The following is a 27,133-nucleotide window of genomic DNA, read 5'->3' as shown; positions in this document are numbered from 1 at the left end:
GGAAAAACGGCTCCCAATCACGGGGCGCCCAACTCCCCCCCGCCCCTCAATCGCCTCAGTTGAGGTGAGAGGCGGGAACGGCGCCCGCCGCGCTGTGACGTCATCGCCCGCGGCCCGGCGGCGCCTCCCGGCTGCGCGCTCCCCCTCCCCCCTCCCCCCGCCCCCCCCTTTCCCGTCCCCGCCACCTCCTCGCGGCCACCGTAGCGGCGGAACACCCCCCCCTTCTCCCCTCCCTCCGCACTCGCCGGCCACCGTCCCGGGGAGGAGGTGCCGTGGCGGCGGATGGTCCGCGTCGTCCCGCCGCCCCCCGGCCGCCCCTCCTCCCGCAGTCGGCGGCGGCGGCGTCGGCGGCAGATGGCGCGGGAGCGCGGGGCGCGGCGGGGCCCGGGCTGGCGTGGAGGGAGGCCGAGACGTTTGCTTTTGGCTCTGCTCTTATTGCTGTTACCCGCCGTGCCGGGGCTCGGGCCCGCCGCCGCCGCTGCCGCCGAAGAAAAAGAAGAGGATGGGGGAACGGCGAAAGAATGCGACAAACCGTGCGCTAACGGCGGGCGGTGCCAACCGGGCAGCGGGCAGTGCGAGTGTCAGCCCGGTTGGGTGGGCGATCAGTGCCAGCATTGCGGCGGACGCTTCAGGTGAGGTCGGGGAAGGGGTTGAGGGGGGGTGACGAGGAGGTGCTGGGGTGCGAGGAGGCCGTTCGAGGGCTCTCAGAGGAGTAACGGGGTGTGAGGGGGGGCGGGGGGGTAAGGCACGAAGAGCCCAAGTGGGGACTCACCGGGAGGTGTTGTGGTGTGAGGAGCAAATATTGGAGCTGAGGAGGGGAGGGGAGGCTGTCTGGGGGCTCTGGAGGAGGTCTGAGGGCTGGGTGTGGGTCTTGCAGGGCGCAGTGAGCAGGTTGGTGTGTTTGCAAGGAGCTGGGAGCATATTTAGAGGCTTCCAGAGTGGTGTGAGAAGTGGATTTGGAGACTCCCTTTCCCAAGAAGCAGGTATTGTAGTCGTAGGGATCAGAACTGGGAGGTTTGTAGAAGGGTGATAGGGTGTAAGGGCTGGGTTAAAACCCAGCTTTCAAGTTGCAAGGAGCCGATCTATGGGCTCACAATGGGGTGGCAGGGGTGTGAGGAGCCCATCTGGAGGTTCACAGAGGTGGTGAATCTCTGAGGTTGGTTGTGGAATGCATGAGGGTAATGGGGAAGAGAGACAGACCCCAGCCAGGATGTTAGGTGTAGGGTTGGTAGTGCTGTTAGAGTAGGGATATTGGAGGCTTGGGTGTTCCCAGCTGGGTCTGGGAGCCGTGGGAAGTGGGTGCAGGGCTGTGGGGAGGAGAAAAGTGGGAGATGGTAGCAATGGATTGGGAGCGATTAGGTTTGATTTGTGTATGGGCTGGAGAGAGAGTGAGGTTAGGCTGATTGATGGGAGAAACGTGGTGGGGGGATTGGGGTTGTATGGGAGTTGGGTGGAGTAGGGGCAGGATCCAGCTAGCAGCAGGTTGTGGTGGGACAGGAAGGTGTAAGGCTGAGGGGGGGGGGGGGTGGCATGGGGAGATGCAGCTTTTAGGGTGGGTAAGAGCAGTGCTGGCTGTTGGGGAGGGACAAGGGAGTGATGGATTGGTTTGCTTGGGGATGAGGCCAGAGCTGAACCAACAGCACTGGGGCCGGTGTGCAGGGTTTGCCTCTGAGCTGGAGCATTTTGGGGGGGGGATATAAGGCTAAAAAGTGGTTCTTGGCAAAGCAGCCCTGCTTGCTTTCAGACAACATGCATGTGAGTGTGTATGGTGCTGAGGAGTGCCTGTGGGGTGATCTCTGGGTTGTACTGTGCGGATACAGCAGTGTTGAGACTGTTTATGGTGGTGATGGGATGCTGAATTGGGCTGTGTCTATCCCACTGTGTGCCAGATTGGAAATCCATGCAGAAATAGGTTGGGAGTGCACCCTGGCTTCACTTACTGTTTGCAGCAGAAGCGTCTGTAAGATGGTTACCTGCTCTGCTTTTAGCAGTGTGTGTCTGCATGTGTTAGGTGAATTCTCAGCAGGGTTGATTCTTGAGGAAGAAGGAAATGAAAACGTTATCCTGGGCAGCGCTGCCTTCTGGGGGAGCTCCTATGGAAAGCACCATCCGCTCTCTGGTGATGCTAAATGTAAATTTGGGGAAAGAACAGCTGCATGCACAAGGAAAAACACTTTGTATGCTTGAGAAGTTGAGGTTCATAAAGATACCTATAATTATTACTTTTTTTTTTCTAATTTATATTTTTATTTACATGGGATGGATGTGCGATGCAGCTGATCATAAAGGGATTTTCCAAGGAAACTCTGGAAGCTGAAAGCTTCCTTTTGAATGTTTATAGCCAGCATCATGATAAGTATTTCCCTCTCATCTAGAGAGCTTTTTGAGATAGCTACTTATGCCTTAGCTTCCTCAAGTACTTGAGGATATTTGTAAGTTGAAGGGGACCAAATCTGAATAGAGGCAGAGCGACGGTGAAGTGCTGCTGGGTAACAAAAGAGCTGGTAGACGTGAGCTGCAGGCTGCTTTTGTCTGTTTTGATGAAGCTCCTTGTTGTTTCTTCACACACGCTCCAGTGTAAAATTTCCACTGAAAATATCAGCCCATGTTCTTCTCTCCATCTACTTCATTTACCTGTTTGCGTGTTGGTTTGTGAAACGAAGTTCCTTGTCATGTTTTTAGACTTTGAGCCTTGAGAAAAGTGCCAGCGAAGGTTTCTCAGCAGTGCTCAGAGCTTTGCAGCCATTGCTCATGTGCATTGAGCTTATACCCTTTCCTCTGTCAGAAATGGCATTGCAGCTTTTCTTTCATTTTTAATTACTTTTTGTGGTTGCCAAGAGCTTGGCTTTAAAAGATTTGCAGGTAGGAATAGGAAGTACGAGGGCAGGTGAAAATTACTTTGTAAGCGTGGCATATTCCACATGCTTATCTGCGTGACTGTGAATTGTAATTAAATTCGGCATGTTAATCACTTTGTTCTTTATCTAGATGTTTGTGATGACTGTATCTGGGGTCTTGGCTGGTTTATGTTGTGTGCCAGAGCTGTCATGACACACAGCCTGTGCTTCACCCTCGCTTCTTCCTATGTTAGCAGCTGCAACCTTGTGGCTTCGTGCTGCAGCCTGTGAACATTCTCTCTTTACACTGAGAGCAAGTCTTAATAGTGGTTAGAAATAAGGTTAGCAATCCAAGGGTGGACTGTTTTCTTTCTTTCTCAAACCCTGCACAGGGGAGATCGCTTGCAGTGCAGTGCTGGGGATGTGTTTCTGTTCTTTCTGAGGATATGCAGTGTGCTGTGACTTCTGGAAGATGATGTGGGAGAAGCTCACCTGCATACGGTTATGTTGGTGGTAGTTTGTAGCTGGAGGAGGCTCAGCGGAGACCTCATCACTCTCTGTTGAGGTTAGAATGAGGTGGGGGTCAGCCTCTTCTCTCTGGTAAGAGTGATAGAATGAGAGGGGATGGCCTTAGTTGTGCCAGGAGAGGGTCAGGTTGGATCTTAGGAAACATTTCTTCTCTAAAAGAGAGGTCGGGCATTGGCACAGCTGCCCAGGGAGGTGGTGGGGTCACCGTCCTTGGAGGTGCTCCAGAACTGTGAGGATGTGTGGCACTGAGGGATGTGGTCAATGGGCATGGTGGGATGGGTTGGGATTGGGCTTGGTGAGCCTAGAGGTTGTTTCCAACCTGAGCAATTCTATGATTCATGGTGCACTTGGGTGTGTGTAAGGATGAGGTTTCAATTAGATGTCCCTCTTCAGGATGAGGAAGCAGTCACCTCAGTTTGTCAAAGGCAGAGCCCCAAAGGTTTCACATAAAACTTTGTGAAGTTTTCTTGTTCAAGAGGTAAAAGCCAGGCTCTGTGACGCTGTTGTAAATGACTTTATTGGCTAGAGGTTGTATTCAGGGTTCTTGCCTTCTGAAAAGGTAACTGTGCCAATTGTGTCTGTAAAATCAGAGTCATTAAGTTTGGAGAAGACATCTAAAATTCCCAACCCATCCCCACCATGGCCATAACCACGTCCTTCAGTGCCACGTCTCCATGGTTCCTGTACACCTCCGGGGCCAAAGACTCCATTGCTGAGCAATCTGATGTATGGTTCTAGTTGGAAATGTGAACAGTTTGTATTTTGAATTCAGAATCAGATAGCAAATGTTTCCAGGAAACTGAGTTTTGTGTGCAAGGGGATTCTTCTCCTTCTCTGGTAAAACTTGTTTCATTTTTGGGGTGGGAGATGGAAAATGCAAAGCAATGCTTAGCAATGGAACAGAACAAGGGAAGGAAAATATCAGAGATGAGCGTATCTTTTAAATGGCCTTTTTATTAATTTAATGGAGGCAGTTACGGGCTGCTGATTGAATGTTATGAAGGAGTCTGCGGTAAGGCAGTTTCCTTGGCCAAAGAATATTACAGAGAAGAGGGATTTTATCTGCAGAAGATTTGGGGTAAATCATCACCTGAGAGAGTTGCAAGCTGGCAGAGAACTGTCACAGTTCCCCTTGTTCAGTAAATGGGAACGTTGGTCGAAAGCTGGTACGCAGAACTGCTTTCTTTACAAAGCTACCTGATGCAGTTCGGAGCCTTAGGAAAGTCAGAAAGCAGCTTAATAAATTAGAGGATGTTGGCAATTTGAATCAAATCATTTTAAGTGCTGAAATTAGATTTGGGTGCTGCATTTGTTCCTGATCCCAATTCCATTCTCTCTTATCATTGTGCTTGAAAATGATTTTCTCTTTCACGTTGCTGAGATTTTACTACGGTTGGTCAGAGAACAAAGACTCCTATGTGAAATAATGCTGTATTTTTGACAAAATATCTAAGTGCATTTATACTCTGCTGAATGGCCATTGTTGTGCAATGATGCACAGGTTTTCTTTTGCCTCTTGTGAGGCCCCATCTGGAGTACTGCATCCAGGCCTGGAGCCCCCAGTACAAGAAAGATGCAGAGCACTTGAAACAAATCCAGAGAAGGGCCACTCAGATGATCAGAGGGCTGGAGCACCTCTCCTATTGAGAAAGGTTGAGGGAACTGGGCTTGTTTAGCTTGGAGAAGAGAAGGTTCTGGGGAGACCTCATTGCTGCCTTCCAGTACTTGAAGGGAGCGTATAAACAGGAGGGGTAATGGCTGTTCATGAGGGTGGATAGTGATAGGACATGGGGAATGGTTTTAAACTGAGACAGCAGAGGTTTAGGTTGGATATTAGGAAGAAGTTTTTCACCCAGAGGGTGGTGAGGCACTGGAGCAGGTTGCCCAAGGAGGCTGTGGATGCCCCATCCCTGCAGGCATTCAAGGCCAGGCTGGATGTGGCTCTGGGCAGCCTGGTCTGCTGGTTGGTGACCCTGCACATAGCAGGGGGTTGGAACTGGATCAGCATTGTTTTCCTTTTCAACCCAGGCCATTCTATGATTTAGGTGTTTGCAGTATGCTCACTTCTGACTGAAGTAACAAGGAGGTAACAGCAGAAAACACAGGCTGGAAGAAAGGCAATGCAGTGCACGCTGCGTCCACTGTCCTCTCTGCTTCATGCACATCAGATGTTGTCACCGTGGAGCACAGGTAGTTGGAACCATCGAGCCGCTCACAGCACAACCCAGGAGCAATGGGAGCAGTATCTGCTTGCCAACTGCTGAGCACTGAGAGCTCCAGGACAGGCACAGGTAGAGCATCATATCTCTGTGCCACCCAATTCCAGCAGCACACCGCTGCCCCCCACCTTCCTGTGGGGATTTCCTTGGCACCCAGCACATGGGGCATTTCTGTCCCATTTCTCTCTCAATATCACCCCGCCAACTGACTCAGTTTAGCAGAAGTTGTCTGACACTGCTCTGGGTTCTTTCCATTATTTCACAAGCTGTTTTTTATTTCGTCGCAGTTCCAAAATAGACCCACAACCCAACTGGGTGTTCGTTACCATCTTAAACAATTTACAGTTAACGTAGATGTGTGACAGATCTCTCCTTCCTGGCTTGTTTCTCTGCACATTTCAAACCTCGAGCTTACTGTGCGTAACGTCTGCGTCGATGATGATCCATGCTGAAAACCCACGATCTGTTGAGATGATGTTGCTGCTGACCAAACTGCTGCATTTCTGCATTAGTTTATGGCCCCCTTGGGTGTTCTTCTCCTAATCAGTCAGTTTCCTTCAAGGAATTCTCTTTTTCAGTTTGAAGTTCCAAGCTCAGCACTTGGAATTGGCTCCTTGATCTGGTGGAGCTTTGCTTTCTTTGTGCACTCAAAGTTTTCTTTGCAAGCGGTTTTTTAGGAGCTCTTAAATCATGCTTACTAAGCCACGGTGAAAAACTACAGTAGAAATGCAGAAGGCGGGATTGAGAGTTAACTTGATTTGGTGAGCAAAGTGGTTTTAGAGGAGGAGCAAGCCTCTGCAAACTGAAGTTTGCCCAAAGAAGAAGGAGCACACCCATTTTATTCATAGACTCATAGAATGGTCTGGGTTGAAAAGGACCACAGTAATCATTTGGTTTCAACCCCCCTGCTGTGTGCAGGGTCTCCAGCCACCAGACCAGGCTGCCCAGAGCCACATATTCCACAGTATTCTAGCACTTTGTTCTTGCATTGCTGTATGCTGAAGGCTGCCCACGTAGCCTCCCCGGTGTCTTGAAAACAGAGTGGAAAACTTGATAATCAATAATGCAGCACAGGACAGACACGATCATTTGCTATTGTGCATGGCTTTGAATCCAATAGTCATGAAGCCACTGAAGTGCTCAAGCATTGGTGATGTATGGTTGTTGCTTCCTGCTTTTGTTCCCTTGCTTTGTTTGTGGCAGATTCTCAGGGAGCTCCTTTGGATTTGAGATCACTGCTAATGTGCTTTCCTCCCTTTCCTTAAAGTAAATGTTTATTTGATATCTCTCTGGACAAATGGTGACACAAGTTGCCAAAAGGATTTCAGTGGGTGTGTTGCATGCACAGGATTCGGGCATGATTCTGACTTCTAAAACCTTTATTCCTTGGGATTCTCAGAAGGAAAGGGACCCATCCTGGTTGTGAAATGGGAAGGGATGGCGAAGGGACCTGAGCTGCACACTGAGCAGTCCTGATGTAAAACCTCATAAGCTGAATTTAGTGTGTCACAACAGTGGAGGGCTTTTAGAAAACTGCTTGGAAGGAAATGCACTAAGAATTTGGGGCTGGTTGTAGCCTTACTCATGTGGAATGTGCTAAGAAGGATTTGAATGGCAACTGATGGGCTGAGCGATGTTCCTGGTAAGGAAGGGCAGCTGGCTGCTAGACCACATGGGATGAAGTACTTGAGGGTGCCCTGCATCTCATCAGTGTGCCTGCTGCCCGTTGTGCCCTGATAGGGTAAAACTGCAGTGTCACCAGGGTCTGAATTTTCAGTTCTCTGAAAATGCAGAAGCAGAATTCACTTGATGTGAGGGTGATAGTTGCCAGCTGAGGTTTTCCAGCATGTAAGGTGACGATGATGATGGTTTTCTCCTGCTGGGTTTGTAGCTGCATACACCACACCCATCATCTCACATGAGCTTAATGGGTGTCACAGAGGTACAGACCAGCACTGTTGCTCTATGTAGGTAAGGAGAGCATTACACAGTCCACTGAGGGGGAGAATTATTTGCACCTCTGCTCAGCTCTGTGCAGGGTGTGCAAATGCAGAGATGACAATCCCACTTCTGCTCTTTGCATTCTCTCTGTGTGTCTCATTTTCCAAGAGCCTTAGTTTTTTGTTTGCTAGCTTCTCTGCTCTGAAAGGATACGTAAGAAGCATGGTGAAGGTAGGAGAAATACCCTTTGGAAGAGTTTCTTATTAGTCTGTGTTTGTATTGCATGAAAATTTAATATCTGCCTCTGAGGTTGTGCTTGTCTGCTATAAGAGGCTCAGCACAGACAAATTAGCATTCCTGTAAACTCATTTTATGCACTTAAATACAGAAGGCCAGGACTATTTTTTCCATTCAGAAAATTTAGCCTGGATTTAATATCATTTCATTGTCATAGAATTCTAAAATGGCCTGGGTTGAAAAGGAGCACAGTGCTCATCCAGTTCCAACCCCCTGCTGTGTGCAGGGTCACCAACCAGCAGCCCAGGCTGCCCAGAGCCACATCCAGCCTGGCCTTGAATGCCTGCAGGGATGGGGCATCCACAGCCTCCTTGGGCAACCTGTTGCAGTGCTTCACCACCCTCTGTGTGAAAAAGCTCCTCTTAATATCCAACCCAAACCTCCCCTGTTTCAGTTTAAAACCATTCCCTCTTGTCCTATCAAGAGGAAAGAGTAACCGTGCCTCCAATGCATACACTTTGAAAGTGGTGTTATTTTTTCCTCCTTGCTGTTGTTCCCCTCCTTAGTATTGCCACAAAGAAATGGCACTGCAGCACATTCTGCTTTGGTGAGTTGCTGCTGATGTAAGGTATGGCTGTGCTCGGTGTTGGGGTGTTTTCAGTATCTTTGTGCACCCAGTGTTATATCCTTCCTTTCACAGCTCTGCAGAGCTCTCAGCATTGCTCTGATGGTGCTGTCACCAGATTCTTTGCATGTGATTGCCTTATCTGGAGAAAATCTATGCCCGAGGTTCGCTTTGCACACAGGTTTTGGATTTCAGTGTTTGCCGTGATCAAGAACGTGTTTGCATTTTCTAAAACAAACTTTCCAAGACAGCTTTGTGAGAGCCTTTCGGTAGCACCGTGCAGCACGTTTGCTGTCAAAGTTGTGCACCAGCCTGTTTAATGATTAATTTATGAGGCTGGTACCTATTAATGCAGGCCAGAGGGTGTAGTGTGAATTTTAGAGCCATCTCGGTGCTTGGGATCTCCAATATCTGCTGTTGTTACACAGCTGTCATCCTTATTTTTTGCTATCTGAGATAAGGAAGGGGTGTAATGATGAGGTCAGTTGCTTGTGGTTTTTCTTTTTCTGTAGAAAAAAGTGAAGCTAAGTTTCTTGTTGTGCAAGATACACTCTGTGCTTCCAAATGCCTTTATTTATAGTTGCTTCTTGCATGCCTGACAGTCTGTTAGTGCACTTCTGAACTGATTGATTTATAGCATCCAAACACATAGCAGGGAGGTCCTTCAATGCAGGTCAGTCGGTGGCTGCTTCTCACAAGCGCAGGTTGCAGAGATCCTTTCAAGTTGCTGTTTTTCATTTTGAGAATGGCAATGGGTGTTTAAATGTGCCCTCGTTCAACTACTGGCGTATGAATCATTTTGAGGAGGTGTTGAAGTAGTTCAAAGTCGAAAACAAGACTTCTTTCCCTATGCACAGTCCCTCTGAAACGTCCATTCTGACACTGCTGGTAACGTTGGGTGGTTTGTTATTTGTTTTATTTTTGTGGTTATTGCTTTGCTGTTGTGTTGTTTTGTTTTGTTGGTGGTTTTTTTTCCTAACAGTGAATATGCTGATATTTTATTAACACGTTTTGAACTCGTGGTATAAATTCAGACAAAAATCCAACCTCATTACTTAATAGCATCCAAGTGTGAATTTTTGGATCGTTTGCTGCTGTTCTCAGGAACCTGAACTGTTCAAGACTTCACATGCAGACACTTGTGGTGTGGATATGTGTGTGATTCCCTAATGGCATAACTCACACTTTGCCCAGGTTTGATATTTGACATGAAGGGGTGGGGAGGTGGTAAAAGTTGGGAATGTGGGGACCAGCTTGTAAAGCTGGAGGGGATTCCATTATAAGAAGTCATGGCTTTAAGTTGCACCACGAGAGGTTCAGGTTGAATATTAGGAATAATTGCTTCTCTGAAAGAGTGGTCAGGCACTGGCACAGGCTGCACAGGGACACAGGGGAGTCACCATCTCCAGAGATGTGCAAGGGCTGAGGAGATGTGGCACTGAGGGATGTGGTCAGTGGGCCTGATGGGGTGGGCTGGGGTTGGACTTGGTGATCTCAGTGGTCTTTTCCAGCCTTAACAATTTTATGAATAGCACCTACAGAAGGGGGAAATGGGGTGAGTGGACTTCAGTCCTGAAAAGACAAAGAGAATGAATAAAGTCCCAATCTAATTTGGAACATCGGTTGGTTTTATAGAGTGCATGAGCTACTATGAAATTTTGGTAAGGTTTAGCCCTTGGTGGGCTGGCTTCTGTTCTGTCCCACTTGTGAGGCCTGCACTGAGCTCAGCTGCAGCGGAGATGGGAAATGGGTGTGAAAATGTGGGCTGCCCTTTGTCACAGCTACTCACCATGAATGCAATGCAAAGATGCTTAGTCTTCATATTGTGTGAGCTGTGGGATTCCCCTCGGAAATGAACTGGCACAGATTGCCCAGAGATGTGGTTGATGCCTTGTCCCTGGAGACTTTCAAAGCATGGCCCAGGAAGCCCTGGGCATCCTGCTGTAGCTGTGCTGTCCCTTTTCATTGCAGGGGAGTTGGACTGGATGGCCTTCAGAGCTCCCTTCTAAGTCTAAAGGATTCTATGTTTCTATTGCAGCCGGCGGTGGTGTTTCATTTCCTCTTCAGTTCTGCCAGAACCAGAAGTGCCACCATAGCAAATGATTTGTTTAGTTTAGAAAACATGCAGGGTGTAGCTTGAGCATCCATAGGATGCAATTGCCTGGAGAACAACTGACTGCACAGTTTCAGCAGTAGAGCAGAACTACAGCTCATCTAATCTTCTGGGTGTACTTTCCCTATCGATGAAAGAAGGATGAGCTATTTATAGGTTCAGAAGATGTTCTGATGAAGATGTTATTCTCACAGAAATGTGAAGGTTTAAAAGCAGTTGTAGTGGCTGGTTTGCATGGCAAGTGGTATTCCAACTTTTGCCTATTGAGACAATTATACTGCCCTACAGAAGAAATGTAGTTAATGTTGCTATAAATACGCCTAAATCAGTGTCACTGAGCCTTATGAAATAGGATGTTCTGTGTTAAAAGGGAGGAAGTTTAAAATGTGATCTTAATTCCTCTGTTCAGCTCTGAGAAGAATTTGTCATGTGGAATTTAAAGAGAAAAAGTCCTGATGCGAAAGTCGTGTTATCTGATCAGAGCAGATCGAGGCATCAGAGCATCTTTTGTGCCCGAGGTTTGCTGCTCTCAGTACAAGATGGGTGTGTGTGAGAGCAGCGTGCGTGAAATGAGATGCTGTGTTGAAGAAATGATCCATTTTCTTACTGCCTGAAACCTGCTGGTCTTTCAGCATCTCAAGGCGCGTAGGGCTGGAACAACTAGGATAAGAGGTAATAGCCTTAAGCTGCACCATGGGAAGCTCAGGTTGGATGTTAGGGATAATTTCTTCTCAGAAGGCAGTCGAGCACTGGCACAGCTGCCCAGGGAGTGATGGAGTCACCGTCCCTGGAGGCGTTCAGGAGCCATGGAGATGTGGCACTGAGGGACTTGGTCAGTGGGCATGGTGGGATGGGTTGGGGTTGGACTTGGGGATCTTAGTGCTTTCTTCCAACCTTAATAATTCTACAGTTCTATCATGAGTGCAGACATGAAGGTGGAAGGTCTCACCCTATGCAGATGTATACTTGGCCTCCTCGAGCAGCAAGCTGGGTGTTAGTATGAGGTTTACCAGGATTGGGGAGATCTTGCAGGACCCTCCCAGGCAATGTTCTGTGGGGCTGGAGGGACCCCCAGGAAAGGCTGAGGGAGGAAGGTTTTTCTTTTTTTTTTCTTTCCTGTAGGTTGAGGAATTGTAGTTCCTCATCCTGGGAAATCAGCATAGCTACTGGGCTACAAGCATAGGCTGTGCCATGGGACTCATGGTGTGCAACTGCTGGCATCTAAGTATTTTTCCTGTTCGCTTTTTGTAACCTTTGCATTCCTCCCCAGTCCATAGGTCTTTGTGCAGCCTTCCAAGAAGGATCAGTGGTTCTGGTCTCCAGACAAAGCATTTGAGCTTTTCTTTATACGCTGTGAGGAGCAGAGCAGCGTGCTTTGCCTGTTGTCTTACAGACCCACTGCAGCTTGGAAATGGTAGGGAGTGTCCCCTTGTCCTCCAAAGACCCCATATCTGTAATGGTACCTGGAAGAGATGTTTCTCCATTGTGTCTACTGTGAAGTCAGCTCTCAGAAACAGTTTGTTTGCTCTTATTATGTGTGTGTTGAAGTACACAGTGGACATGATGGGGATGGATCTACGGTTGGACTTGATCTTAGAATCGTAAAGGCTGGAGAAAACCTCTTAAGATTTCTGTTTAACCTCTAATTGTATACATTTCTTGCTGCTTTAACCTTATGTGCCTTATTTAGATTTCCTTTTAGGAGGAGGTTTTTCACACAGAGGGTGGTGAAGCACTGGAACAGGTTGCCCAAGGAGGCTGTGGATGCCCCATCCCTGCAGGCATTCAAGGCCAGGCTGGATGTGGCTCTAGGCAGCCTGGTCTGCTGGTTGGTGACCCTGCACACAGCAGGGGGTTGAAACCAGATGATCACTGTGGTCCTTTTCAACCCAGGTCATTTTATGATTCTGTGATGGAGTTCTGGGCATCAGATCTGCAAAAGGTTGGACTTCTCATAGCTGAGCTTCTTGGCCTTCTCTTTGGAGCTGTGAGTGCAGGCTGGTTACATCTCTCTGCCTCATGGGACTACAGCACTGGCATTGCTTATTCCTGTAGTGTCTTACAGCACAGCAGCTTTACAAATGGTGTGGCCAGAAGCAACAAATTTGCACTAAAAAATTAGGGGTAGCCAGATGAAGGCCACTTGCTGTCAGTACTGGAGGAAATGCACTGCTGTGAATGGTTTCTGTGGTATCTGTCTCACATCTGAAGAAGAAAAGCTTCTCATTTTGAGGCTAGCAAGCGACATGGAGAATTTTTATGTTCTAATTTACACGTGTAAAGGTGCTGTGTGTAATAAACAGAGTGCTGGAACCCCTGTGGGAGTCTGAGCTGTTGACAGGCTGAGGATTTACAGCAGGTTGGGATTGGGGCTTGGCACAAATTGCTTTTACTTTAATCTCCAGTTAAATGAAAAAATGATAGCTATGATTTTAATGGGGTTATAACATGTATACATCCAGTGACCTTCTGGCAGGTCGGCAGAGGCTCTCCTTTCTGCTAATGACTTAGAGTAGAAATCACTTGATAGCAAAGAAAACTTTCTATAAGCCTTTTCTTTTGGCCAGAAATAACTCTAATATTTAGGAAAAGTCTTCAAAAACAAAATGTGGAAAACTGTAGCCCTGATTTGTCCGGTTTTGCTGTAACAGCTGTGTAGGCTGAGAATAGGAGGAGTTGCAACTTTGTAATGTCTTTTGTTGTTGGCAGTTATCTTCAGGTTGGGTAATAGGAAACATTTCTTCTCACAAGGAGTGGTGATGCATTGGCACAGCTGCCCAAAGAGTGGTGGAATCCCTGGAGGTGTGGAGATGTGAGCCATGGTCAGTGGGTCTGATGGGATGGGTTGGTCTTGGTGATCCTGGAGGTCTTTTCCAGCCTTAATGATTCTGTGATCTTCACCTGTCTTGCAATGTGGTGCAATTGCCCACGTGTGGACTCGGAAATAATTGTGCAGGTCAATTCATGTTCCTTCAGTGTGTAATGTCATAGAATCATAGAATGGCCTGGGTTGAAAAGGACCATGATGATCATCCAGTTCCAACCCCCTGCTGTGTGCAGGGTCACCAACCAGCAGCCCAGGCTGCCCAGAGCCACATCCAGCCTGGCCTTGAGTGCATCCTTGAATGTCCTGGTTAATAATGGGAGGACATATCAGAAAGAGAGAAGAGCAGATCAGTGATGCGAGTTCCAAAGTAGTTTCAGTATATCTGTGTCTATAAAATGGCAAGTATCTTCTTGTCCTCATCTTGTGAGCAAAAGTCTGTTTGTAAAGTAAAATATCTACAAGGCACATTTGCTGTCACTGATACTGTTTGAGGCATTCCCTTACGTGTGCAATAAACTAAACCAACGCTTTCCATTTGAAACATTTTCAAATTAATCCATGCTTATCATCTAAAAATACAACTGAAGTGCTGCTGGGAGCTGCCTTTGTAGGAGCACTACCCATTAATGGTTTGGGAGGTGACCACACTAAGGCAGGCGCCTGGAATTTGAGGTGGCACGAGTATGATGATGTCAGTATGCTGATGCAGCCTTATTTCAGATGATCCTCAGAAAAATATTTCTCCTGCAGCTCAGCAGCTGCAGATGGAGCCAAAGTGAGCACGGCATCCATCTCTGCTGTCTTTGCATCCCAGTGGTATCAACAGCAAACCTGTGGCAGCAAATCACAGCAGGGCTGAAAGCATGGAAAAGGAAAACCCCGTGCATTCCCGTGTCTGTTCCTTTCCAGTTGGGGTTTATACCCTGATTATTTCTTCCTTCTTTTATTTATTTATTGTTTTTTCAGTGAAGATTCAGTTAAGCAGGGTATGACACGTTTCCCTTCGCGAGTGAATTCAAGTGAGATGGAATTACGGGATTGATTTATGAACTGGTTAATTGATTCAGCACAGCCAGTGCTTTGCAGCCCTTGCGGACTGAACCTTCTGAAGCAAATCAGTGCCGTGGCTGACTCAGTCTGCAGCTGATAATTGAGAGCCTTTTCCATATCCTGTTCTGGGGAATGCAAGAACCCTTTCCCAAGGCCCCAAACTTAGGTCGCAAAGCTCATCGTGAGCATTGGAGATGAGAATGTGGCACGTCTGCACGCATATCGTATTACTTATTTGTACTGAGGGAGTATGTAGGAGTCCTAGTCATAACATTTGGATTGTGTTTCCCCTAAAATAGGCTGTGTTGTAAGTTGTCTCGATTATTTGTAGCAAAGAGATTCACGTTCACTGGTTCAAATAAAATGTTCTGCCTTTTTCATTGCTGCTCTTTCGTCTTACCGCCTTGGTCGTGTTTTCAGAAGTTATGTTGAATTCTCTCTATCATTAATTCACTTTTAACATCTCTTCTTCACGTCAGCATTACCAGATTTTGCCCTTGAGCAAACATACACTCGTAATTTTTTAAGAGCAGTTTTAAAGAATTACAAGAGTGAGGAGCTGGTCATAGAGAGTAATGTTAGGTGAGTCTGCAGGGTGCAGAATGGCATTGTGTGCTGTCTGAAAATTTCTGTTCAGGTGAACTTAAGGACATGGTTTGGTAGGTCTGGCAGTGATGGATTCATGGTGGAACAACTGTTGACGAGTGTTGATAGTGATGGGACAAGGGGGAATGGTTTTAAACTGAGATAGGAGAGGTTTAGGTTGGATATTAGGAGGAATTTTTTCACTCAGAGGGTGGTGGGGCACTGTTACAGGTTGCCCAAGGAGGCTGTGGATGCCCCATCCCTGCAGGCATTTGAGGCCAGGCTGGATGTGGCTCTGGGCAGCCTGGGCTGCTGGTTGGTGACCCTGCACATAACAGGGGGTTGAAACCAGATGACCATCGTGGTCCTTTTCAACCCAGGCCATTCTATGATTCTGTGGTTGGGTTTGATGACCTCAGTGGTCTTCTCCAGCCTTATTGTTATTCTGACTTATCCAAAAAAGGCTCACAAACAGTAATTGGTCCTTGAATTCTTATTTCCCAGTGCAAAGCTTTTTGTAATGAGAAGTAAAATAAGAAGTGAGGGAGGGAAAATGTGAATATTGCTTAAAGCACAGTCAGTGTCTCCTGTATGCATTGATCAGGTCTGGTTTGCGTTTTTAACCCCTTGTCACTAACAAGAGCTGTTCTGCCCTTAGTTCAGGGGTGTAGTTGGAGCTTTCATTGAGACTTTTAATGGCTATCTATCAGCAAGTGCTCTCACCTGCAGCTGTTTCTTACCCACACGAGGAAGGAGTCATATCACAGCGTGTCTTGGGTGCAACATTTCGATTACTGGAGGTGCACTTTGCCAGGCATGTGGTGCTCCTCTCGTGTTTTGGAAAAATGGAGCAAAGGACTTTTTTCTTCTTCTTCTTTTTTTTTTTTTTGCAATGAAGCAATCTCCAACGTGTTTTATTTTCTAATTGCTCACATGTCAGTATTTTCCTAAATGGAGAAATATTTTTTGCATTACAATTCTAGCACTGTTACTATGGAACAACAGCCTCAAATGGAAATGATTAAAGGCAAATGATGTGTATTTGCTGTCACTCAGCACTGGTTGACACAACAGCAGGGTGAATGGGGGTTTCTTTTCCGGCCCTGCTTCCCATCAGGGCTTCAATTAAGCACCATTCCTACCTCCAATTCACACTTTGACCAAGTCTCAACTTCTGGGGTACAAGAACTTCAGTTGGGATTGTATTCTTTTTAATGCAGTCCTAAAATTGCTAGCACAAAGCCACGGTATGGCTATCGACTGGTAATTTGTATGTGAAACTTCCCTACCTTGAGACTATGAATAAAACACTCATCTTGGCAGCGTACCCATGTTTGGTCAGTGTGAAAACACGTCTGAATTAAGCAAGCTCCCAAGTTCTGTGCAGCAAATTAGAGGCAGGACAAGGCTTTGGGGCTTGTTTGGCAGAGCAGGATCTGCTTGTTGACAAGTCGCAACGCTGCTCATGTAGAAATAATTCTGTCTCTAGAGCAGTGAGAGTGAAGAGCCCTGGGAATACACTTGGTTCACAGTTCACGATGGACCCAGGTGGATCGCAGGCAGGAGGCAGCTCTGAACCAAGCCCATAATAAATGAATTAACTGTGGCTTTTACTACCTGCTCTCCGTGTGTGAATTGCTTATTGATTATGGTGCCAACCTGCATTAAGAGTATGAAGTCCTTTGCCTTATCGAGGTAGGAAAGTGGCTGTGCAAATAGAATCTAAATTCTATTGGGTTCAGGAGCAAGAGCAAATAGTGGTAGGTTTAACCCATATTTTGTACAAACTCCCTAAAAGTATCTCATTTCCTCCAGAGGTATCTGGACAGGCTGATCGATGAGCTGAGGCCAACGGGATGAAGTTCAATGAGAGCAAGTGTTGGATCCTGCCCTTCTGTCACAGCAGCCCCATGCATAGCTGCAGGCTTGGGGCAGAGTGGTGCAGAGCTGCCTGGGGGGAAAAGAATCTGAAGGTGTTGGCTGATGGCTGATGGTGAGCCAGCAATGTGCCCAGGTGACCGAGAAGGCCAGTGGCATCCTGGCTTGGTGTCAGCAGTAGTGCAATCAGCAGGAGCAGGAGGGGATTGTCCCCCTGTACTCACACAGGTGAGGCTGCACCTCGAGTGCTAAATTCAGTGTTGGTCCTTCACTGTAAGAGTGACGTTGAGGCCCTGTGATGTGTCTGGAGAAGGGCAATGGAGCTGTGTGGGGTCTGAAGCACACGCGGGTCTTACGGGGAGTGACTGAGGGATGGTTCAGTCTGGAGGGGGCTCAGGGGAAGCATTGTGGCTCTGTTCAACTCCCTGAAAGGAGGTTGGAGACTGGGGTCGACCTCTTCTCCCAGGTAACAGCAATAGAATGAGAGGTGATGTCCTGAAGTTGTATCAGGGCAGGTTCAGATTGAATATTAGCAAACATTTCTTCTTCAAAACAGTGGTAATTCACTGACATGGCCTCACAGGGAGTTGTGGGATCACCATCCCTGGAGGTGCCCAAAAACTGTGGAGATGTGGCACTGAGGGATGCTGGCATGGTGGGGTTGGGGTAGAGTTGGACGTAGTGATCTTATCTTCTTTCTTCTTTGGAACATCTGCCCTTCTGACTGGTCATCGAGGTGGAGGAAAAATAAAAAATAATGATGTGATTTGTTATGTGGTTGATAGGAGTGTTTAAATATTGCTGATCCCTGTTGCTTTTGAGGTGTAATTGCCCATTGACCTGCATTTGAAACCAGTGGCAAAGGCAGCGTGTGTGTGTTGTACCTGGGGCAGCTACTGCTTTCTCACCTGTAATATTTAACTAGTGGGGAGTGGCTGATGTGCTTTAATCTTACAGCAAAAAGTTCAGTCCCAGGGAATGCCATCTCTTGGTTTGAGGCTTGTTGGATGCTTGGAATGCTGCTTGTTAAGCTGGAGGTGGGAAGCACAACCCCTAAGCAAAGCAGACGGAGAATTGGAGTATTTCCACTTTCTCTAAAATAAGGATTGTAATTAGGGGGAACAATTTTGATAACAAACTGGTTCGAACAGCCTGGCTTAATCTAAATGAAACCAAAATGCTTTGAGCAAGTTTTGTTTCCCTTCTCCTAAATCAGACTTGAATAAATAAATTAAATAACGAGACGCCAAAAGCTCGCAATAGTGCTGCAGAGCTGTTGGCAAGCAAGAAAGCATCTGTTTCTGCAGGTGGGATAGAGGGGAAAACGTTTGGGTCTCCATCCTCATCCTACATTGATTTTGAGTCAGTGTGCAGTGACAGCTCTCCTTTGTCCCTGAGCTCAGAATGACAGTCTGGAGAGCTGGGCAGCCTGGTCTAGTGTTAGATATGGAGGTTGTCAGCCCTGCCTGCAGCAGGGGGGTTGGAGCTTGATGATCCTTGAGGACCCTCTCAAGCCAAGCCATTCTATGATTCCTTGCTGCTTTCCTGGGAATTGCCTTTGCTTTTTGATCTCTTCTGTGTGCTGTGATGCAGGAGGGCTGTAAGGTGCCCTGTCATGGGAACTGTACCTGGGGGAGCTCATGCAGTCCTGGTTCTTGGACAGGCTCAAATGTGGGACTTGTAAATTCTAAAATTGCAGAGAAAACATTGTAAATCTTCTGATTTTATTTTTTTTCTGGGCAATTAGAAACTGTTGCGAGTGAAAACTGTTGCCTGTGAAAACTCCTCCATCATGTCAGCAGTGGTTGCAAGTGTCAAATCTGAAAATGCATCTGCCTGCCTTTAAATTAGAAGACAGCAGCCATGTGACTTCCTGTTTATTCTTTGCTTAAGTAATCTTCTCATTGAATCATTAAGGTTAGAAAAGACCTCTAAGGTGATCAAGCCCAACCCATCCCACCACGCTCACTGAAACCACGTGTCTCCGTGCCACATCTCCATTCCTGAAGACCTTCAGGGATGGTGACTCTACCACACCCTGGGCAGCCCATTCCAGTGCCTCACCACTCTTCTGGAGGAGAATTCCATCCTAATACCCAACCTCAACCTTCCCTGGTGTAAGTAGTGGAAGACCAAAATGGTTGCAGGAGATATGTGCCTCTGCTGACCTGTATCTTTGTATTACATGTCAAGGAGAGATTTATTACTATGATTGCTTCACTCCTTATCCCTTTTTCTATAAATGAGCTCTGGCAGATTAATTTGAAGTGCATCAGACAAGAGGAAATGACTGACCTTGTGATGCATTGGTGCCATTCACCTTTAATTGTTGGAACTGCTGGGGTTGAGCACTCGATGTCAGTGAGTTTCACCTTCTACTCCAGAGGACTCTGTACAAGTGCTTCTCTTTCACCATTCAGGAAGGAATAATTGAAGTCTCATGGCTTATTTTTTTGGTAATTTGAAAGCAGGAGGGAGCTCTTTCTTAGAGAGTGTAAGGGTGCTTGTAGTATTAATCTCTCACATTATGTACTGGGTCATCTTGGTGATGAATAGAAGTAATGAAATGGCAATCATAGAATGGCCTGAATTGAAAGGGATCACAGTGATCATCTAGTTTCAATCCCCCAGCTGTGTGTGGGGTTGCCATCCAGTAGAAGCTGGGGCAAGGCAAAAGCATTCCTGTTTTTCTTGATGTTAAGAGGAACGGAGTCAACAGAGCAACGTTTGGTGCACAATATCTCACTAATGTGAATGTACTTTTCCTATAGATGTTACCAAAATGAGGAAAGAATTCGTGATAAATAATGATGTAAGATTTTATTTTTTTTATCTTTCCTTGAGAAGTGGCCTTTAAACCATGCTCAGTTTGGTTGTGAAGTGAGAGGTTATTTCCAAACTTTGCATAGGCAGTGTTGAGCCATTGCCTTTGTTTTTGCTGCTACAAATCTGCTGGGAGCAGATGGAATTTCATTTTTTCCCACTCCCGTCCAAGAATAACTCCTTTTTGAGGCATTTCAGAGGCAGTGGGAAAGGTGCATATGGCAGGTTTGGGGATGGAAATGATGAGTTTTGCAGCTACACCTGCCCCGGGGGTGTTCAGTATTGCTGGATGGCTTCAAGTTCTGCAGACCTGCCACGAAAATGCCTGGAGGATGCCCGCAGTTGCCTTATTGTCTAGATTGACTCCAGTGTTCATTATGTAGCTTATCTATTGGGTCAGTTGGACTCTTCTTCAAAACCTTTTTATTTTTAAGGAAAGATTTCACTTCAAGGCCAGGCTGGATGTGGCTCTGGGCAGCCTGGGCTGCTGGTTGGTGACCCTGAACATAGCAGGGGGTTGTAACCAGATGATCGCTGTGGTCCTTTTTAACCCGGGCCATTCTGTGATTCTATGATCTATAGATGAAGGCGTTGGCTTACTATAAGGAAAGAAGGAAAATAAACTTGTGTGCACACCCTCCCTCAGTGCTGAGCAGTCTGTGGGCTGGTGGCTGTGACCCTCCCTGCACTGCTGAGCTGTTCGTAGACAAACTGCTCACGGCGCGAAGGAATGCGAACAGATCCTGAGTTGCAAAGATATTTTGGCATGTCTGTTGCTAAGGCTGCATTGACATAAGCCATAAATTCTGCATTATGTGCAAATCGCTGCCTCGTTTCTAAATTTTCAGCATTAACTCAAAAAGGAAAGCTGTTTCATAGAATCATAGAATGAATCACAGAATGGCCTGGGTTGCAAAGGACCATGATGATCATCTGGTTTCAACCCCCTGCTATGTGCAGGGTCACCAACCAGCAGCCCAGGCTGCCCAGAGCCACATCCAGCCTGGCCTTGAATGCCTGCAGGATGGGGCATCCACAGCCTCCTTGGGCAACCTGTTCCAGTGCCTCACCACCCTCTATATGAAAAACTTCCTCCTAATATCCAACCTAAACCTCCCCTGTCTCAGTTTAAAACCATTCCCCTTGTCCTGTCACTATCCACTGTTATCAACAGAACACAAAAGAACACAACAGTTTCTTGGTCTTTGCATGGCTAACATGCATGTCAAGCTGCTTCCTTTTTTATTTTTTTTTTTTAATTAGGTATTTAGTGGTGATTAGCTTCTTTGTTTTCTTCTTTTTTTTTTTCTTTTAAGATTTTCTTGCAATTTCCTGCATTCCAGTAAAAGAAGCAGGGGCTGGGCTTCAGTACCTGTCCTGTATGACTAGGAAAGCTCTCACAGCGATCCAAATTTAGTGATCCTAATTTGGAGTACATTGCCACAGCTGCCCAGGGAGGTGGTGGGGTCACCATCCTTGGTGGTGTCCCAGCACCATGGAGATGTGGCACTGAGGGACGTGGTCAGTGAGCGTGGTGGGGACAGGTTGGGATTGGGCTTGGTGATCTTAGAGCTCTTTTCCAACCTCAGTATTCTTTGATTTAACAAGTAGCAATGTGAGGGATGCCACTGTCGAGGCATTGATGCTTGCTGGGCACAGGGAAGATGAGGAACACGTTCTGATGTTTGTAAATCAGTCTGTGTCTTCTCATGGAGCGGAGATCGGTTGAGTTATTGGGTACTGTTCACATCTTATTTATTTTCCTGAGCTCTTTAATGAAAAGTGATGGTTTGAGCAGTGTGGGCTTTCTTCATTCTCATGAGATGTCAGTGGAAAAATTGAGGCTTGCTGGTAGACTGAGTGTGGCTCAATCACTGTTACCAGCAGTAGAAGTTTTGATTTAAGGCATTGAGGTGAATTCATCAAATCTACATCAAATCTGGCCTTTTTCCTCCATTCATTAAGCCAGAATCATAGAACTGTATGGGTTGGAAGGGACCTCTGGAGGTCCCTTCCTGAAGCAGCTCAGGAAACATCCATGTGGGTTTGGATATGTCCAAAGAAGAGTCCCTCACCTCTGTAGGCAGCTGTGCCAGGGCTGTACCACTCCCAAAGGAGAGAAGCTGTTCCCTGTGTTCAGATGAAACTTCCTGAGTTCCAGTCTGTGCCTGGTGCCCCTATAGCTGTTGCTCTGTATTTGAGTATAGACTCTAAATGGGCTTCCATCTACTGGATGTGGAAAGCATTGTATCAAAAATCCTGTTCCTCTCCAGTGGCAAGTAAACGAAGGATTCGCAGATCATTCATAAAGTTCATCTTTCAGAGGATTTTCTGGAGGTTTTTAACGTTGCCTAATAAAAATCCACATGCAGGAGCATTTGCACATCTGGATTTCTTCACAGTTGTACTTCACAGACGTTATAAGCAGCGAGATTCCTTTCACAGTTGAACAGACAAGTTGGTGTTAATATGCAGACGTGTGAGAGTTGCATTTGATAAGAAATTACTTCTTTGCGTGCTTTTTCCCTACCTTGTTTTGTGTGTGTGTGTGTGTGTGTGTGTGTGTGTGTATATCATGTTGACAAGATCATAGAATCACAGAATGGCCTGGGTTGAAAAGGAGCACAGTGCTCATCCAGTTCCAACCCCCTGCTGTGTGCAGGGTCACCAACCAGCAGCCCAGGCTGCCCAGAGCCACATCCAGCCTGGCCTTGAATGCCTGCAGGGATGGGGCATCCACAGCCTCCTTGGGCAACCTGTTCCATTGCCTCACCACCCTCTGTGTGAAAAACTTCCTCCTAACATCCAACCTAAACCTCCCCTGTCTCAGTTTAAAACCATTCCCCCTTGTCCTATCACCATCCACCCTCGTAAACAGCTGTTCCCCCTCCTGCTTATATGCTCTCTTTAGGTACTGGGAGGTGCAATGAGGTCTCCATCTCTTCTCCATCATCTCCAAGATGATTCTTTTATGCTATTATTTTATTTTGTTATTTTTTCTGCCTTGTATTCTTTAAGTTAATGCACATGAAGTTTTGAGGCCAACTATATCCTCATCCAATACAGACGTACACACTTTAGTTGACTCCTTTTGCCTCTCAAGTTTAAGTGTAATGCACTGTGGTGATTTGGGCTCCCATGGATGTTGTGCTCTTCCTACAACACGTGGCATCCTGGAGATCACTCAGCTTATTGATGGTATAAATAGGCTTTCAGATATACTATTAATCTGTTCCATTTATAAACAGAGTTTTCTTCCTAGTTTGTTCTTGGATGCTTAGTTGTCAAAAGCTGCGTTTGTGCATCACTGATGTGAAGAATTGAAACCTGTGTGGCTTCCTGCATGTTATCAGTGTAAAAGCTCTTGTGAATATTCAGTAAGAGCAGCAGCAAATCAATGTAAACAAATCCAGGCTGCCCCAAGCACGTGTTTCAGCCTGGATTCCTCTTTCCCCATCGATCTCCTGCACTTTGCATGACCTTTTCCACATCACTGCAGCCAAAAGACTGCTTTAAATGTGTTAGGGATTGGCACTGTGTAGGTTCACAAAACCTTCTCTGGACCTTAGGATGTCTGTGTTTTATTTGTGATCAACACTTGCATATCTGCATCAAAATCCTTTTCAGCTCAAATTCAGCTCAGAACCAAATGGATGTTAACCTTTACACCAAACTGTTTGCTAACTTGCATGAATTTTAGTGTTTTATTTTTCTTTTAGGAGCATTTCCCAGCAGGTAACACTGCTTGGAAGTTTTTGTATGTCAGGATGAAATAAAAAGAATTATTGCAAACCCACATTAGGAAAGTGGGTCGGGTTGTGATATTTATTTATAGAATGTCTCAATATTTTCATTTTCCTTTTTTTGCCACAAATGACTGATCTTTGGCTTTAGCTTTCTGTAAGTGCTGCTGCTGGTTGCTGTGCTCTGCATCTGGCCTAGAAATCAGTGGTGCTGGATGTAGGCAAGCTTGCAGCTGGACTAAAGGGACCTGAATGGTGAGGATCTTCTGCTCCATGAGGGTGAGCTTCAACTCCTTTCATTTCAGGAAGCTGAAGTCAGCAGCTCAGCCCGATTTCATTCACAGTACGGCACGTGTGCCACCAACAGACTCTTTTTCCTAAGCTTAAGAGTAGGAACGGTGCCTTGAGAGCTAGTTCTTCAGCTAGGAGAGAATATTGATGTGCCTATTGCTCATCTGGAATGGGATTGGTGGCCCTGCTGGATCTTGATGGTTCTTGAGGTCCTTTCCAACCCAAGCCATTCTATGATGCTATAATCATTTGTGTTTCCTTAAGCCTTTGAGCCAGCAAGATCTGGACTGGTTTCTGTAGGTATCTTTACTCGGTTTGAGATTCTGTGTACACCAAAGGTGCGTGTAGATTTGTTTCTGTTAAAATTACACAGATTGTAATTTACCCTTAGACAAGTTAGAGCTCCTGGATGAATGAACTCATTGATAAAAGCAGAAATTCTTGACTTAGATTTTTGCCTACAATTAGCTTCATCTTTATTTTCTAATCAGAAATTTAGTAGTACACTGCTGTATTTTTTTCTGTACTTTCCACCAGAACGGGATGATGAATTTAGATAAAACATTCGGGCTGGATATGAGGAAACATTTCATCTCTAAAAGGAAGGTCAGGCATTGTCACAGCTGCCCAGGGAGGTGGTGGGGTCACCGTCCCTGGAGGTTTTCCAGAGCAGTGGGATGTGGCACTGAGACTCGTGATTATGGGCACAGTGGGATGGGTTGGGCTTGGGGGTTTTAGAGGTCTTTTCCAATCTGAATGGATTTTATGATTCTTCCCTCACCCCCTTAGCTTACATCGGATACCTTGTATATTACATGAAGCCAGGATCTTGGATAATGCAGTGCATTTGTTTGATCATCCGGTGGCAGGCCTTGAAGAGACCTGTCTGGCTCAGGAGCTCTTTCATCATCAAATTCTGATGATTCTCTTTGAATGTTATCCTCTCTCCCTACTTTCCTCTTACAGGGAGCTCACTTGGAGGGTGATGCTGAAGCAATTAGTGGGGTGAGACTGTTTGTCAGAGCTCTTGGCCAAAGGCTGTAAGGATTCTTATTCTTAAGGATACTTATCTTCCTTTTCTTCTGCCAAGTTAGATGCTGTGTGATGCACCAGCTCTGTTTGTTACTGCTACAATCCAGCAGCCTCCAGGCCCACCGGCGAACGATGGGAGTTGAGTCGTTTTAGGCAGGGTGAATGCTTGCAGCTAAATTATCTTCATTTCAAAGAAGTAGGCCAAGAGCCAATAAATGGGTTTGTGAACAGATGGGGAAAGCATAGAGCAACTGTTAGAGCAGCTTCATAGACAACTGCAGGAGCTGACACCGCCTGCACGGCTCTCGGTTCAGGTACAGGAGCTGGTTGAAGGTTGGCTTCAAAAAGAGGAATCCAAGTGGCCTTTCAACATGGAAATATTTCCACATATAATACAGACACTGGAGAGAATGTTTTGAAAACAAGCACTGAATCAAGATTGGGATCACAGAATTGCTGAATGGTTGGTGTTGAGCTGTGGAGGCAGAGATTGGTGTCTGGATAATGGTGATAACAAAGCAAAGCCACAGAAATCTGCACCTCCAAGATAGTGCTTATTTTAAAAAGAGGATTCTGTGGGGTAACAATGATGTTATTGTATGGGGTTTTTTTCCCTCAGTCAATCTGAATGGGGAGAACTTGATAAGATTCGGATTTACGCTGCAGCTTGGATATATATTCAAGTCAACAGAGACCCGAGCTCATGCACTGAACAGAGCCATGTGCTGTCTGAGATGGGGCTGGAAATAAAGGTAGAAGGATAGGAGATACAGGTGGATAAGAAAATAAACATGTGATGACCTCAATTTGACTTTTGTTGCTGGACTAATTTAGGAGCTAGAACGTCAGCTACAGCAGGTAACTGATGCCACTGTTATTGCAGTGTCTGTAACCTGTGCCTGTGCAACACTGGTGAAGTGGTGATGTCTTTTGGGATCTGGCATGGATTTTCAGTGCTTGAATTGGCACTGGGGGAGAGAAGTCAACTTTGTTATTTCTGTTGTGAATGATGACCTGGGTAATTTGATGTGTTCTTATGCAATTTCTTGATGGATATAATTTCCTCAACCTGCAAATACGAGTTGTAAGTAAGAGTGGAAGCAAATGTCTTCCATAAAGAGGAGTTGAATCATAGAATGGCCTGGGTTGAAAGGAGCACAGTGATCATCCAGTTCCAACCCCCTGCTATGTGCAGGGACTCCAGTCAGCAGTCCAGGCTGCCCAGAGCCACATCCAGCCTGGCCTTGAATGCCTGCAGGGATGGGGCATCCACAGCCTCCTTGGGCAACCTGTTCCAGTGCCTTACCACCCTCTGAGTGAAAAACTTCCTCCTAATATCCAACCCAAACCTCTGCTGTCTCAGTTTAAAACCATGTTTAAAATGCATTAAAGTGAGTTTTCAGATGAAATACCGTTGAAATCCCTTCCCCTCCCTGGCAGGAGAGCTGGTTGGACACAGGAAACTTAATGAGATTAATGAGATGACTGGGAAGAACTGCAGGCTTGGGTTGGTTTATTTGGGCTGAGGAGGGGACGTGGTTTGAGATCAGCCCTGATGCTGAAAGCAGGCTGTGGGTAGTGGCAGCAGGCAGCCTCAAATGGGACAACTGCGAGGGGCATTTATTTTTGGTGACAGCGGGAGAGCAGAAGTCAGGAATGGGAGCCTGGTGCCAATCATAGAGGGGCAGTGTTGGAAAATAACTTGGTTTCTAGCTTGGTGATTTCACGATTTATAAACCTGTAGGAGCTTTTGTGCTTTCTGATCTCTCCTAGGCTGCAGGCATTGATTCAGGCTTGTTTGGAGCTCGGCAACTTGTTGGATTGAAGCAGATATTTCGTTAACAAAGGGATTTAGCATCAGTGGCTGTGTGGATTCCTTTCACCTGCTGTAATTTCTCTGACTCTCCTCTCAGACCTTGCTGGGCTTTTCAGGCTCTGCCCTTATCTCTGATCAACAGCCAGGAAATCACCTCTTGTATCTTAGAAATGTCCCACAAAAGGGCAGAGCTAACCTCTCCTTTGAAGAAACTGTGTTGCCTGTCTTAAATTAACTGTGTCAGTCACTGTGGTTGTTTCTGAAGCAAGCTCTTTACCCTCAGTTTAGCAGAACCATGGAGGCAGGATGAAGCGAGGTGCCATTAAGTGCAGAAGTGACCTCCTTGGGGAAGACAGGCAGAGAAGCATGGAGAGTTCAAATGGCTGTTGAGGAGAGTCATCTTGTGGGGTTGGGACCTTCAGATCCACCTCCCAGGGATGGAGGACACAGTCTGGACTTCCTGAGATTCATACCCTGGAGTAGTGGAAGTCACAGGTAGAGCTGTCTTGAACCCATTGCAGAAATGGTAACAACATGGAGGACTGACTGCGAAAGCTTTGGAAGAACAAACTGTTATGTGACTTTGGT

General features: G+C 46.4%; 1 protein-coding gene across 1 annotated transcript in view; it reads left to right on the top strand.

Annotated features, from left to right (window-relative positions):
* The first annotated feature begins 267 nt into the window (after positions 1-267).
* ATRN (attractin) overlaps positions 268-27,133 on the top strand; it is an 87,277-nt gene continuing 60,411 nt past the window's right edge. Inside the window, exon 1 of the mRNA XM_052681832.1 lies at positions 268-632. Within this exon, the coding sequence (XP_052537792.1) occupies positions 283-632 (350 nt within the window). The 5' untranslated portion in view covers positions 268-282. The remainder of the gene's footprint in view (positions 633-27,133) is intronic.

The sequence above is a fragment of the Tympanuchus pallidicinctus genome, unplaced genomic scaffold, assembly GCF_026119805.1.
Source record: "Tympanuchus pallidicinctus isolate F22 unplaced genomic scaffold, pur_lepc_1.0 scaffold2, whole genome shotgun sequence".
NCBI classification, from domain to species: domain Eukaryota; kingdom Metazoa; phylum Chordata; class Aves; order Galliformes; family Phasianidae; genus Tympanuchus; species Tympanuchus pallidicinctus.
This window is presented reverse-complemented; position numbering and strand designations above follow the sequence as displayed.